This window comes from Scylla paramamosain, chromosome 15, assembly GCF_035594125.1.
Source record: "Scylla paramamosain isolate STU-SP2022 chromosome 15, ASM3559412v1, whole genome shotgun sequence".
Classification (NCBI taxonomy): domain Eukaryota; kingdom Metazoa; phylum Arthropoda; class Malacostraca; order Decapoda; family Portunidae; genus Scylla; species Scylla paramamosain.
In genome coordinates, this window is record NC_087165.1 from 6,252,047 (window position 1) to 6,267,725 (window position 15,679).

At 37.8% G+C, this 15,679-nt stretch overlaps 1 protein-coding gene across 1 annotated transcript; it reads left to right on the top strand.

Annotated features, from left to right (window-relative positions):
- The first annotated feature begins 12,131 nt into the window (after positions 1–12,131).
- Positions 12,132–15,679, top strand: LOC135107325 (uncharacterized). The gene is made up of 4 exons (XM_064017032.1): positions 12,132–12,544; positions 13,856–13,957; positions 14,462–14,572; positions 15,220–15,679. The coding sequence occupies exons 1-4, from the start codon at positions 12,168–12,170 to the stop codon at positions 15,263–15,265; spliced, it is 636 nt and encodes a 211-aa protein (XP_063873102.1). The 5' UTR covers positions 12,132–12,167; the 3' UTR covers positions 15,266–15,679.

Sequence of the window (15,679 nt, forward strand, 5' to 3'; positions counted from 1 at the left end):
TGAATTGAGAGATGAGCGAGGTAAGTACTGTTAAAAACGTGGTTAGTTATACAATGTGCTTCAAAAGGATGGAACAGTTTTCAAATAGTATATCTTTTTAAACACCCTGTACTTGCAATGCCTTAAGTTAATGGCCATAAGAATGTTTACTTCTACCGGCTCAGTCCGCGTGGCTCAGCTATTCATTTCAGACCCTATGAGACACTGTTTTCCGCAAATATGTTTTCAATAAACAGTTGGATCAATAAGGCATTTTGGCACAGCTTGTTTGATAGCGTCCCTGATTTTATGTCACTATTGTACATTGCCTAGTAAGGCGTTATTAAATTTATTCATGGCTTTGAAGGCGAAAATTCTAGATCAGTCTACTTCTCACCGTTTTACTTTTTTTGTTAATGGTTTATTCTACTAGATGGAACAGTCCCTTCTACTCCTCTATGGAGAGCACGCAAGGCAGCTAGAAACCCAAGGAACCCATAACTATTATAAAGCTCCGATCCAAGTACATTGGCTTAGAGAAAACGGATGAATTTGATGAGATACTCATTTATTCTTTCTATTTCCAACCTTCCTTTTAAAATACCTTTACGTATAATTTCCAATAAATTTTTGGCACCTTTAATATGAAAATGAATTACTTCAGGTTAAAATATTCTAAAGTTTCCTTGGGGTATTTGTTCAGGCACCTGGTATAGCACACACACACACACACACACACACACACACACACACACACACACACACACACACACACACACACACACAACATCAACAACAATAACAACAACAATACTTAATACACGAATGACCAAAATAAATGGAATTGACAGCTGGGAAAAATTGGCAGAGGAAGAAATAGAGGAAGACAAATAAAGTTCATAAAATCTAAAGCTTGCTTGAAAACATGCACAGAGAGATGGAGAATGATAGGCCTGAGAGGTGAATAATACAAAGGAATGGACCCTTCGTGGTGTCGAACGTCACGTAATAGCCAGTTGGATACAGGTAAAACTACAGGTAGGTTTGGCTAGTCCAAGTCAACAGGAACCATGTTATACAAGTATGTTTAACAATTATCGTATGAGCGAGGGGTTAGGTTTTCCCCACGCCTGTTTTCTTAAGGAAAGGAAATTCTGGTATCAATAGTTAAATAATAATAGTGATACGGACGAAAACAGTCTCACCTTGGGGAATTCTCATCAAATGTTATACAAGTTACCAAACTTCCTTAACACCTGAGCACACTCTCTCTCTCTCTCTCTCTCTCTCTCTCTCTCTCTCTCTCTCTCTCTCTCTCTCTCTCTCTCTCTCTCTCTCTCTCTCTCTCTTCGTTTTCTTTCAATTTTAACTTTATGTGGTGTTTATTTCCGGTCTTTTATATTCTGACCTGCTTTTTTTTCAGTTTGCATAGTCTTTTCTATTCTTCGTTTCTCTTTTTTTTATTTGCGTTTATTTTTCGAGTGCTTTCTTCACTTTTCGCATCCTTCTTTCCTTCTATGGTTTATTCATTCTTTCCTTCATTAACTTATTCATTCATTCGCTCATTTTTTCTTTCTTTCTTTCTTTTCTTTCCTTTTTTCTTTCTGTCTAGTAAACTAAAAATAGAGAGGAGATAGTTTTACGTCCAGTATGGATAAAACGAAAGAAAAAAAAAAGAAGAGACAAATTCAAACAAGGCACACTAACGACAAGACTAAAAACAAAACAAAAAAAAAATTATGAAATTAATTATTTCAAATATAATACACGAAATGAGAGAGAGAGAGAGAGAGAGAGAGAGAGAGAGAGAGAGAGAGAGAGAGAGAGAGAGAGAGAGAGAGAGAGAGAGAGAGAGAGAGAGAGAGAGAGAGAATTAAATTTGAAATAACTCATTCCATATTTTTGTTTTTGTTTTTAGTCCTGTTATTAGTTTGTTTTCTTTTCATTGGTTTCTTCTTTCGTTTCATCCATACTGAGCCTGAAGCTATCTATTCTTTATTTTTAGTTCACTAGACAGAAAGAAAGAAAAGAAAGAAAGTGAACGAACGAATGAATAAGTGAATTAAAGAAAGAAGGAAAGAATGAGTAAACGATAGAAGGAAAGAAGAATGCGAGGAGTGAAGAAAAAAACACAATATAAATAAACCCAAATAAAAAAAAACTTTATAAACTGAAAAAAAAAAAACAAATCAGAATATAAAAGACTGCAAGTGAACACCATATAAAGCAAAAAAAGGAAAAAAAAAAAGAGAAAAGGAAGCGAGAGAGAGTATAATAAAACAATATAATACATTATTTTCCATACCCCTCACAATCCTTTTTAACCAATCAATTAGCACAGGAATGTTTCCAGAAAAATTTAAACTTGCTAAAATTATTCCAATACACAAAACTGGTAACAAAACTGATCTTTGTAATTACAGACCCATCTCTATATTATAAAATTTCTCAAAAATATTTGAATCTTTAATGAAATATCAACTTATGCTATACCTGAAGAAAAGAGATATTTTAAATAATAGGCAGTTTGGCTTTAGATCAGGATTAAACACCTTTGATGCCATAAACACCTTCACGTCAGACCTTTATACTGCACTTAACAAAAACAAATCCATACTTTCAGTCTTTATAGATTTTAGTAAGGCATTTGACACAGTCCAATCCAGTATCCTCCTTGATAAAATGTACCACTATGGTGTCCGGGGTTGTGTCCATGACTGGTTTCGATCATATTTAAATAACAGACAACAGTACACCATTTTCAACAACACCTCATCCTCAACTAAACCTTTAGAGTTAGGAGTACCTCAAGGAAGTATACTGGGTCCTATCCTTTTTCTTATATACATCAATGACATCTCTAACATTTCTGACACTCTCCACACTATACTATTTGCAGATGATGCCACATTCTATTTGTTAGGAGAAAATCCAACAGAACTAATTAATAAGACAAATATAGAACTTCAAAAATTCTCAAACTGGTGCCTGGCTAACAAACTTACAGTTAATACCACAAAAACTCATTATATTCTATTCACTAAGACTATTACCATACACCAACCTCTACCCAACCTAACCATACTAAATGAAAGTATCTTACAAGTAGACAAAATAAAATTCCTTGGTGTAATTTTTGACAAACACCTAACTTTTAAGCACCATATCTCCAATCTCTGTCTACGGCTATCCAGAATCATTCCCCTACTTCTCAAAGTAAAACACTTTGCCCCAATTAAAATTCTTAAATGTCTGTACTATGCTCATATATACCCACACCTTACCTATTGTAATCCTATCTGGTCCCAAACCTACCCTTGTCATCTATCCCAGGTTAATATACTTCATAAGAAAATTATTAGAATATTAACAAACAGTGATTTTAATGAACATACTCAACCATTATTTAAAAGTCTCAATATCCTAAACCTTGCTGATTTATCTCAACTCTCCATTGCATCATTCATGTACAAAACATTAAATTTAAGTAACTACAATACACAACCTTTACACAATTACCAAACTCGAAACCAGTATTCACTCTACATTCCCAGACCTAATTTAACACTGTTCAAACACTCCACCATGTATATAGGACCTAAGACTTGGAATTATTTACCAGGTGATATAAAACAATCAAAGAGTCTATCTTGCTTCAAACCAAAATTAAAGAGTCATTTGTTATACGTTTATTAGTTATACACATGTTATACGCTTGTTATATGTTATATGTTATATGCTAGCTCATCAGACATTACCCTCATGTACTAGTATCATCACAGTAGTCAATAATTCATGTGAAATGGCAATAGTGAAAAGTATATCTAATAATATACTATATTTTCTTGTATCTTATTTATTCAACTTTCTCCTAGTATTGATAAATTCTTCATGCATTTACATTGTATTATTAGTGTCAGTATCTTTCTTCTTCTTCTTCTTCTTCTTCTTCTTATTATTATTATTATTATTATTATTATTGTTATTATTATTATTATTATTATTATTATTATTATTATTATTATTATTATTATTATTATTATTATTATTATTATTATTATTATTATGTATTTGTTAAAGTGCTATTTTATCTTCTGTTCTGTGCAATTTCTTCCAAAATCAGTATTATTAGGTATTAACAAAGGTAATTTGTGCTTCATATGAGGAGTTCCTTTAGACTTAGCAACTTATTTATATTTTCATATACCCATATTATTATTATTATAGGTACAAATTTAGATTTCCTGTTATTGCACAAGGTAAAAACTCAAGGATAATTCTTCATTATATGGACAAGTGTTTTATTACTCTAATATATAGGATTAAATGTTCTTCTTCTTCTTTCTTTTTTTTTCTTTTGTTATTTTAAGTTACTTTTATAATTAGTCCTAATATATAAATATATATAATTTTTTTTTTGTCTGCCCATAAAGCAGTTGCTTACTAAGGGCTGTTTGTTTGTTATAAAATTATATTGATTTCTTAACTCAACTGTAAAATGACAAACATAATAAAGTGTTTAAAGTGTTTAAAGTGTTTAGAGAGAGAGAGAGAGAGAGAGAGAGAGAGAGAGAGAGAGAGAGAGAGAAGGGAGGGTTTATGGAGCCCCACTTTACTCTTTATGGCTCCAATTTCAGTCGTGTGGCTTCAAGGGGCTAAAAAAACATTTAGGTACTGAGTGTTTTTCATCCACTCCCTTGCTCCCTTCACCTTCCTCACTTCCTTTATAGACTTTCTTCATTAACTAATCGCAAAGAAATGCCATTAAACTATTTATAATTAACTACTATAAAATATTTAACCCATTGTACTTTTTTTATTACTTCTTTTTCATCAATAAACTTTTTTAGGAATGAGTGCAGAATAATTTATGTGTAGGTGGTTGGGTGGATTATTAAGGGAGTGATTGGCTGGACAAGTAGGTGGAGACAAATGGAGGGCTGGTGTGGATGATTTGATACGTGAATGAATGTGAATGAGTAGGTGGATGATCGTGGTTGACTGCAGATGTATGGGTGACTGGAGAGGTGGGTGTGTGGGTGAGTGGGTCGGTGGATGGATGTGGGAGAGTGCATGTGTAAGAGAATGTGCGTGTGTGTGGATGAGTGGATAGGTGGGTGTGTGGGTGAGTGGGTCAGTGTAGCCTAACAACATACATCTACAAACCCGTGCAACATCTCTAACAGGACTTCCTACCACGATTACCCCTATCATGTGAACTTAATCCGTGTCTGCTAGGGAACTCGTGCTTGGCAGTCAAATGTATTGCAAATTCATGTATGTGATTACTATTTGACAATAAACAATCTCATCAGCACTACTACTATTACAGGTACTATATCCACTACTTCCACTACCACCTCCACTACCATCACTACTAACATCACCACTACTACTTTTACTACTACTACTAAAAATTCAACGAAAGCCACAATACGCCACCTAATCCATCTGAGGGACACTAATAAATTTCGTTCGGCCATGTCTCGTGTTGGGCAAGGTGGAGAATTCCCGCAGAGGGCTGGGAGAGTGTGGCAGTATGCTGTTTAGAGTCGTGGCAGGATGTAGTGGTGTCACCCTGACCAAAGAGAGCGAGAGAGAGAGAGAGAGAGAGAGAGAGAGAGAGAGAGAGAGAGAGAGAGAGAGAGAGAGAGAGAGAGAGAGAGAGAGAGAGAGAGAGAGAGAGAGAGAGAGAGAGAATGGTGGTAGTGGCAGTGGTATTATTATTATTATTATTATTATTATTATTATTATTATTATTATTATTATTATTATTATTGTTGTTGTTGTTGTTGTTGTTTATTTTTACTATTTTTATATTATTATTATTTTCGTTATTATTATTATTATTATTATTATTATTATTATTATTATTATTATTATTATTATTATTATTATTATTATTATTACTTTGTTACTATTATTGAAATTAATGATGATGATGACGGTGATGACGGTGATGATGGTGATAATGATGACGATAATGATGATGATGATGTTGATGCTAATAAAAATGGTAACAACAACAATAATAATAATAATAATAATAATAATAATAATAATAATAATAATAATAATAATAATAATACCACCACCACCACTACCACCACCACCAACAACAACAACAACAACAACAACAACAAAAATAACAATACTGTAAATAAAGTTAATCTCACACAAACTTCCCGTCTCGGCTCTCACATACAACCACTCTCCCTCCCCGTCGTTCCCAACCCCCTCTCCTTGTTTCCGGTTTCCAGTAAGTGTTTAAAGTTCAAACGTTGTGCTTCCTTCTTGGTGCTAATGTCACTGCCCATCCTGCTCACGGGGATCTTGCGGCGTATGTACGTGAAAAGATGAGTGCTTCTGTTATTTAGTTTTGTTTCTTCTCTCATTACCGATGGGAGCACGAAATTAATTGAAGCTCAGTCAGGAAAGTTCATTCTTCTTTTGCCATCTCCCGTCAGAGGTCGTTGCAATGGGTAAACCTTCTCCAGCGCGCTCGGTCTTCTGCGCCTTCCTCAGTGCCACCCATTGCAAACACGTCTTCTTTTATTGCAACTATAAACATTCTCTTAGGTCATCCCCTCCTTCCTACCGGGTAGATCCATATCCAGCATCTTCCTCTTCACATCCTCCTCCTCGTCTCTCCGCCTGACATGCCCAAATCACCTCAGTCTCTAGCTTTGTCCCAAAAATTTGTGTTCAGTACTTCCAAACATTCAGAATAGGAAAAGTAAAGGTATAGTGAATGAGTAACTGGATATGTTTTTTTTTTTGTTCCTTGGTTACAAAAACTACAGTAGAAAACATAACAATAATTCTCTTATGATCCCGGAATACAAGAAAAGTGGGGCCAAGGTACCAAGAGAATTCATGCACCTAACATTTCATTTGCTTAAAGAGAGGGCCATCAAGACAAGTAAAACACTAACACCTCTTTCTTTCTCTCTCTCTCTCTCTCTCTCTCTCTCTCTCTCTCTCTCTCTCTCTCTCTCTCTCTCTCTCTCTCTCTCTCTCTCTCTCCTTTAATTTTTGTGCGTTGTGAGAGGCCCTCTTTTTTATTAATTTTTTGCCCTTGGCCAATATCCCCAATGCAATGAAATCTAAGCAATGTTACTATTCTCCTGCACCCTTTGTCCCGTCTTTTCTAATCTTTTCTTTGCAATCACTCACTCGCCGCTCACGCTTAAATCCCCTGAATCCGCCAGTCTTTTTTTAATACTCCTACCTATGGTGAGATTAGGTTTACTGTCAAGTTTCATTGTTGATTTCTTTCAATGAATTATTTATTCGGTTCAATAGTACATAGTGCTCGATGTTTAAAATCTCTAGTTATTTGCAGTGAATCATGTACTGTGTCCAGTTCTGATATCCGATGTTTATAATCCGATGTTTCTTGCAATGAATCATGTATTGTGCTTAACAGTAATATCCGATATTTAAATTCTCTTGTTTCATACAATTCTGACTTACAGACGACTGTTTTATCAAGATCCAAGAGGCCATAGAATTATAAGGGTTAAGGCAACATAAATGCAATGCCAACACCAGTACTAACTTTTGTTCACCTTCGTAATGCAGTAACTAAAATTTGTTCAAATATCGCTAGTGTTCAATTTTCGTCAATTTCTGAATTTCATTACTATAACTTATTTATTTATTATTACTATTTGTAATTTTTTGCCAGGTTAACTTAAATAAACCACTTCAACAGAAATAAAAAATCATATTTTCATACTTAACCGTTTTCGTATTGACATTTTCCCACAAGGATTCTTCTCTGGTGTCCCGTCATCGTCAGTTTCTACATTTTAATACAATAATTTAGTTTTTCTTCGTATATATATATATATATATATATATATATATATATATATATATATATATATATATATATATATATATATATATATATATATATATATATATATATATATATATATATATATATATATATATATATATATATATCTTTTTTTTTCTTTTTTTTTCCATGCCAAGGTTTATGAGCTTAAGTGAACAGCAAACAACAAAAACTAGAAATTGTTTATTGATTAACTGCTTCCGTATTGACATCTGACATTGGAAATGGGTACAAATATTCGTGGTATTTCAAGACACATCTATGTCACGCTCGGAAGTGAGGACAGGAGAGTGACACATCCTGCACAGCTCATGTCATGTTTCATGAGCACTTGGTTTGAGTTTTTATTTATTTATTTATTTATTATTTATTTATTTATTTATTTTTATGTAGGAGGGACACTGGCCAAGGACAACAAAAATCCAATAAAAAAAAACCCACTGAGATGCCAGCTCCATAAAAGGGTCCAAAGCGGTAGTCAAAAAATTGAAGGATAAGTGTCTTGAAACCTCCCTCTTGAAGGAATTCAAGTCATAGGAAGGTGGAAATGCAGAAGCAGGCAGAGAGTTCCAGAGTTTACCAGAGAAAGGGATGAATGATTGAGAATACTGGTTAACTCTTGCATTAGAGAGGTGGACAGAACAGGGTTGAGAGAAAGAAGAAAGTCATGTGCAGCGAGGCCTCTGAAGGAGGGGAGCCATGCAGTTAGCAAGATCAAAAGGGCAGTTAGCATGAAAATAGCGGTAGAAGACAGCTAGAGATGCAACATTGCGGCGATGAGAGAGAGGCTGAAGACAGTCAGTTAGAAGAAAGGAGTTAATGAGACGAAAAGCTTTTGATTCCATCCTGTCTAGAAGAGCGGTATGAGTGGAACCCGCCCCCCTCCAGACACGTGAATCATACTCCATACATGGACGAATAAGGCCCTTGTACAGAGTTAGCATATGGGGTGGGTGAGAAAAACTGGCGGAGATGTCTCACAACACCTAACTTCATACAAGCTGTTTTAGCTAGAGATGAGATGTGAAGTTTCCAGTTCAGATTATAAGTAAAGGACAGACCGAGGATGTTCAGTGTAGAAGATGGGGACAGTTGAGTGTCATTGAAGAAGAGGAGATAGTTGTCTGGAAGGTTGTGTCGAGTTGATTGATGGAGGAATTGAATTTTTGAGCACTGAACAATACTAAGTTTGCTCTGCCTCAATCAGAAATTTTAGAAAGATCAGAAGTCAGGCGTTCTGTGGCTCTGCCCCAATCAGAAATTTTAGAAAGATCAGAAGTCAGGTGTTCTGTGGCTTCCCTGCATGAAATGTTTACATCCTGAAGGGTTGGATGTCTATGAAAAGACGTGGAAAAGTGCAGGGTGGTATTATCAGCGTAGGAGTGGATAGGACAAGAAGTTTGGTTTAGAAGGTCATTTATGAATAAGAAGAAGAGAGCGGGTAACAGGACAGAACCCTGAGGAACACCACTGTTAATAGATTTAGGAGAAGAACAGTGACCGTCTACCACAGCTGCAATAGAACGGTCAGAAAGGAAACTTGAGATGAAGTTACAGAGAGAAGGGTAGAAGCCGTAGGAAGGTAGTTTGGAAATCAAAGCCTTGTGCCAAAATCTATCAAAAGCTTTTGATATTTCCAAGGCAACAGCAAAAGTTTCACCAAAATCTCTAAAAGAGGATGACCAAGACTCAGTAAGGAAAGCCAGAAGATCACCAGAAGAGCGGCCTTGACGGAACGCATCCTGGCGATCAGACAGAAGGTTGTGAAGTGATAGATATTTCAGAATCTTCCTGTTGAGGATAGATTTAAAAAACTTTAGGTAGGCAGGAAATTAAAGCAATAGGATGGTAGTTTGAGGGATTAGAACGGTTACCCTTTTTTGGAGCAGGCTGAATGTAGGCAAACTTCCAGCAAGAAGGAAAAATAGATGTTGACAGACAGAGCTGAAAGAGTTTGGCTAGGCAAGGTGCGCTCAGCACACAAAGATGGGTCTCTGACATGGAAGCAGTAGTCTTTCCAAGGAAAATCAGCAAAATACGTCCTCAGGTCCCCCCAACTAGCAGAGGCAAAATGCCAGAGGCACCTTCGCTTAGGGGAATCCTGAGGAGGGATTGGAGAGACAGGACAAGATACAGATATGAAATTGTGATCGGAGGAGCCCAACGGAGAGAGGGTGACAGAATAAGCAGAAGGATTAGAGGTCAGGAAAAGGTCAAGAATGTTAGGCGTATCTCCAAGACGGTCAGGAATAAGAGTAGGGTGTTGTACCAATTGCTCTAGGTCGTGGAGGATAGCAAAGGTGAAGGTTAGTTCACCAGGTGGTCAGTGAAGGGAGAGGAAAGCCAAAGCTGGTGGTAAACACTGAAGTCTCCAAGAATGGAGATCTCTGCAAAAGGCAAGAGAGTCAGAATGTGCTCCACTTTGGAAGTTAAGTAGTCAAAGAATTTCTTATAGTCAGAGGAGTTAGGTGAGAGATATACAGCACATATAAATTTAGTTTGCGAGTGACTCTGTAGTCGTAGCCAGATGGTGGAAAACTCGGAAGATTCAAGGGCGTAGGCACGAGAGCAGATTAAATCGTTGAGCACATAAACGCAACATCCAGCTTTGGATCAAAAATAAGGATAGAGAAAGTAAGAGGGAACAGACAAGGGGCTACTGCCAGTTGCCTCAGACACCTGAGTTTCAATGAGGAAAAGAAGATGAGGTTTAGAAGAGGAGAGATGGTGTTCTACAGATTGAAAATTAGATCTTAGACCACGAATGTTGCAGAAGTTAATCAAGAAAAAGTTGAGGGGGGTGTGAAGACACTTAGGGTCGTCGTCAGAAGGCCAGTCCGATCTGGGGACATTTATGGTCCCGTCCCCATATGGGGACTCCGGGGCTGGTGTAGGAGTCGCCATGAAAATTTTGAAATTTTGAGTGAAGGGTGTGTGTGTTATTAGCTGCTTGTAGTTTTGTGTGGAGGAAGAGAATTGTCTTTAGAGGGCAGCCTGTGACTGCCCCCTTGTGTTGTGAGACACAAAGCGTGTGACCATAGGGACGCATTCATCGGATTTATGTATTTCCTTCCTGCCGCCGTGTTTCGCTTTCCAGAACCCAGAACGTTTTTTTTTCCACTTAAAAATAACAAAATCCAGGACAAAGGATACGAGACAACACACACACACACACACACACACACACACACACACTATACACGCACACACACACACACACACACACACACACACACACACACACACCTATACACCCACACACACACACACACACACACACACACACACACACACCTATACACCCACACACACACACACACACACACACGCACACACACACACACACACACACACACACACACACACACACACACACACACACACACATTCTGTGTTTCAAATGCATGTTTCAAATGAAATTCTAAAATAAAATCAGTTTAGATCTCAGGATGTGTTGTTGCCTCTAACGTTAACAAGTTTTAAATCCAAGGATGAAATCACTGCAGAGTTGTTATGGCGGTGTCAAGGAGACTGAGGTAAAATAAACCAGGAATAGGTGATGAGCGAAAGCATGCAGTAGACGAATGGATGTCGCTAATTATGAAACAACTAACTTCATGAAGTTTTCTTCCTTTTCACAAGTTTTTTTTTCACTCCTTTTATTTGTTTCTCTCAACTTTTTCTTTCCTTCTCTCAATACCTAGACCTAAAGCAGGAGGAGGAGTAATTTATATGAGATTGATTTTTATTCCCAGTATGTAATGTTACTAATTTTCACGCCTTATGTGAACACACAACACCCACTGAAAAGTATTCCCCAACATCCTCCTCCTTCTCCTCCCCCTCCTCCTATCTCTCCCTTCCCCTTCCCTACATGACACCTTACATCTCAGTACTAGTTATTCAGTATCAAGATAATCTTGCTTAATGTTTGAATGAAGTGAAACAAAATTTTCTGTTTTTGTTGTCACTGTTCACATAAGAGGCTCACCAACATGTTATCACACACACTTAATCATGAAAAGGTTACGCAAACGATTGTATATTTCGCAAGTTATCGCATAACCTCAATGGAATAGTAATATTTTTACGTAACAGCATAAGACTCTTGTGGTGGACAGTTTATTTCAGTCCTTTATTGATTTCTTACATTTTCAGTTGATACCCAGAGAGCAAGTAACGCTGCACTCCACGTGATGACAGGCTCAAACCACCGAACTATTCTGGAAAGGGGAGTTCTGGCGACAGGAAACACGACAATGGCATATAAAAACGAAGCTCGGGTGACATTAGGACCACTGTCCTCACTGGCAAAGCGAGCATGAAGACCTCAACTCATCTCGGTCGTCCTTTGGTGCTGGTGGCGCTGCTGGCTGTGTCCTGGGCCGCGGCTGCCCCTCTCCAGATTGTGACGGAAAAGGGGGACGTGAGGGATGAGCTGCAGGCGTTCTTTGAGCAGAACCCGTCCATCGCTGAAGACCTGTACCCCGAGTTATTGGAGCTGGCCTCTGACGTGGAAGTGACGGTGGACCAAGAGGATGTGCTGGATCTGCTTGACGGCTACGTGAGAGAGTCGACTGTGGAGGAGATCGAGGAGGAGCTTGAGAGGGAAGAGGAGGAAGAGGAGGAAGAGCAAGAACAGCCAAGAAAGAAAAGACAAACAATTACAGGGAATCTTCACAGCTCCAGAAATGCTTAGTGAGTGTGTGATTGTTTTACGTAGCAAGTTTTTATATATGTGAATATTTATTTGTTTCTCATATGCTTATTTGTTCTGTCTGTCTGTCTGTCTCTCTCTCTCTCTCTCTCTCTCTCTCTCTCTCTCTCTCTCTCTCTCTCTCTCTCTCTCTCTCTCTCTCATCCCTATTTTGTTCATCTTAGCAGCGCAAGTCAACGAGTATCTTCACTATTTCATCCCTTTCACTTGTAAACTCAAGAACATTTGACCTTTTTAACTTCCTCCAACTATAACTAGAACCGCTTCAGAAGACATAGTACCAAGGCACATCAGTAAATAAATAGGCCAACATTTTATAAGGCTGTCACTTTGACTTTTTGGGAGCAGGAGATTAATAAAGTAGATCTATAATTAGTTAACCTTATTTTCTTAAACAATTACTTAGCGCTGATAACAACCGTGACCATTATTATGTAACAAAGACATAACGAGGATGAAGAGGAGACTGGTCAGATAGATATTATTACAATAAACCAACACGGCGGAAACATGCCATGCAATACAGTAATATCACTTCGTCTGTCGCAATATCGATATTATTACAAAATCCTGAGGGTTAGTATTCATGTTAGGACAAGAAAAGAAATTATGGGTTTTAGTCTAATAAAGTTAGATTTTAAGAGAGGAACGTGTTCTCGATAAGAATGGTAAATGAAAGGAATAAATTCAGTAATGAGGTTGTTAGTGCCGGATCATTAAGCTGTTTTAAAAGGAGATTAGCCATATTTACGATTGGTGGTGGATGGAAATTGATAGTCATGTTTCATACAGGGACTGACACGTGCAGGCCTGATGGCTTCCTACAGCTTCCTTTATTTCCTTAGGTTCTTATGTTACATCTTGGTAAGTTAGCTGTTATGCTATGGCTACTGTCACTAACCTTCCTGTACTGCGTAACACATTAAACAGTAAGATTCTGTCCACTAGTGCATTTACCGCATTATTCACACTATACCCTGGGATGTAGGAGTAAGCTATCACGTTTCGCGCGGCTAGCAATAACCCATCCTGTCCTACGTAACATACTAAACTAAGCATTCCGTCGCCTGGTGTGTCTGTCGCATCATTACTACTATATTAGCTTGTTCCTCTTGGGTGTCACTAATCCCTACCGTCCCCCTTAAACACATAATTATGAAGGCATACAGTAACGTTCTATCATCTAGTGTGTCTGTCACATTATGCTGGGATGTAAGAGTAAGCTGACATGTTTCGTGCCGCGGTCTCTAATCCCTTCCTTCCTACTTAACTTTTCATCCTCCTTTGCCCAGCGGAAAGTCCATCGGAGGCTCCCTTGGTCTGAGCCATTCCTGGGACAACGGACGCCACTCCTTCAACGGCAACGTCGGGGCAACCAAGCACACCGTCAACGGGTGAGTGGCGTTGCTTCTTGTTGACACTGTCATTGCGGTCTGTATGTAAAGTCTACCCAAGTAAGTTTGATGAGAGCTCTACCCCAAGATGATTTCCATGATGAATACTCCCAACCTAACATCTCTTAACTTAACTTACGTATCTTAATCTAACCTGCGTATATTAACCTGACAATTTAACCTAACTTAACCTAACCTATCTTTTTCCAACCTAAGCTCTCCTAATCTAACCTAATGTAACCTGAAGTAACTTAACTAACTTAACCTAACCTATCTTAATTCAACCTAAGCTGTCCTAATCTAGCCTAATGTAACCTAAAGTAACTTAAACTAACCTGTCTTAACCTAACCTAACCTAACCTATTTTAACCTAATCTGTGTGTCTGTGTGTGTGTGTGTGTGTGTGTGTGGTTCTCTCTCTCTCTCTCTCTCTCTTTCTCTCTCTCTCTCTCTCTCTCTCTCTCTCTCTCTCTCTCTCTCTTTCACGGTCTCCACCACCGCCAGGCTGGGCAGCGCCAACAGTTACAGCGCAGGCGTTGGGTACAACTTCCGCCCCAACAAGAGAACTTCCTTTGGTGTCAGTGCCCACAAGACTATGATTCCTGGGGGCGGCAGGTGAGCCACTCACTATTAAGTAATACCTGAAAAGATAATTAACTCTTTACGCTTGTCTTTGTATTATGTTCAAGGTACTTCATATTCTGTTGTTTTCCTTTATTTTTTTTTTCAGATACTCAAATGTACGATTTCGCTATTCCAATTCTTCGACAATACAAAAAATTCTTTATCTTTTGCTTTTTTTTTCTTTTTTATAAACTCTGCCTTTTTCCTTGGTTTTGGCGGCTGAACATGTGAACATAAGGACATAAGAAAACAAGGGAAGCTGTAAGAAGACATTAGGCCTACGCATGGTAGTCCCTGTACAAAACATGCTTACCCTTCCTTAAATTTGTCTCATCTTTTAAAAACTTCCATATGACTCGGTGCAAACAACCTGATAACTGAGTCTACTTCATTCATTCACCACTCTATTTGAGAAACAACTTATTCATAACTCTTTTTAAACCTAACTATATCAAGCTTGAACCTGTTATCTTTTCTCGTGTCTTAATTACTGACTGTTAGAATTTTGTTTATGTCACTCTTGTTCGCCTCATCTTCGACTACTAATTACGTATTATGTCCATTATTTATTGACTTTCTTTATCTGTGTTTTCTTTCATGGTTTGGGCGACTAATACTTCTTTTTCTCTCCTCTTCAGCTCGCATGGCTTCGGTCTCTCCTTCTCTCACAAGTTTGGACGCTAGGGGCCGATGAGCCGCTGCTCCTCACACCAACAACAAACTGCTCATCTTTCCTGCCAGTAATACGTTAACAGGAAGTCTCTATTGTACACTCAGGCACACATTTGTTTCCCATATTGCTTTTAGTGTTAACCAGATAGCTTTAGAGGGATTAAGTAGCAACTTTTTTTTAAGAATGCATAAGATTTCACTTCAATCATAATGCGCTAATCAAGATCAAATTCTTGGGAAGGCTTAGGCATACTAGTAAGGCAATATTGACTCTGTGTTTTGAGGATTACATAAGAAGATCCGTATTTCACTTCGGTTGTAATACGCTGTTCAATATCAGATTTTGCGGAACACTCACGTATACTAGTAGGGCATTCTTGGCTCCGTATTGCCTAGTTATCTCACCAATAAAAGCTTCAACATCCA

Coding starts and splice junctions, on each gene's coding strand:
- LOC135107325 (XM_064017032.1), top strand. CDS start 12,168: ATGAAGACCTCAACTCATCTCGGTCGTCCTTTGGTGCTGGTGGCGCTG. Junction 13,958..14,461: donor ACCAAGCACACCGTCAACGG/GTGAGTGGCGTT, acceptor CACCACCGCCAG/GCTGGGCAGCGCCAACAGTT. Junction 14,573..15,219: donor ATGATTCCTGGGGGCGGCAG/GTGAGCCACTCA, acceptor TCTCCTCTTCAG/CTCGCATGGCTTCGGTCTCT.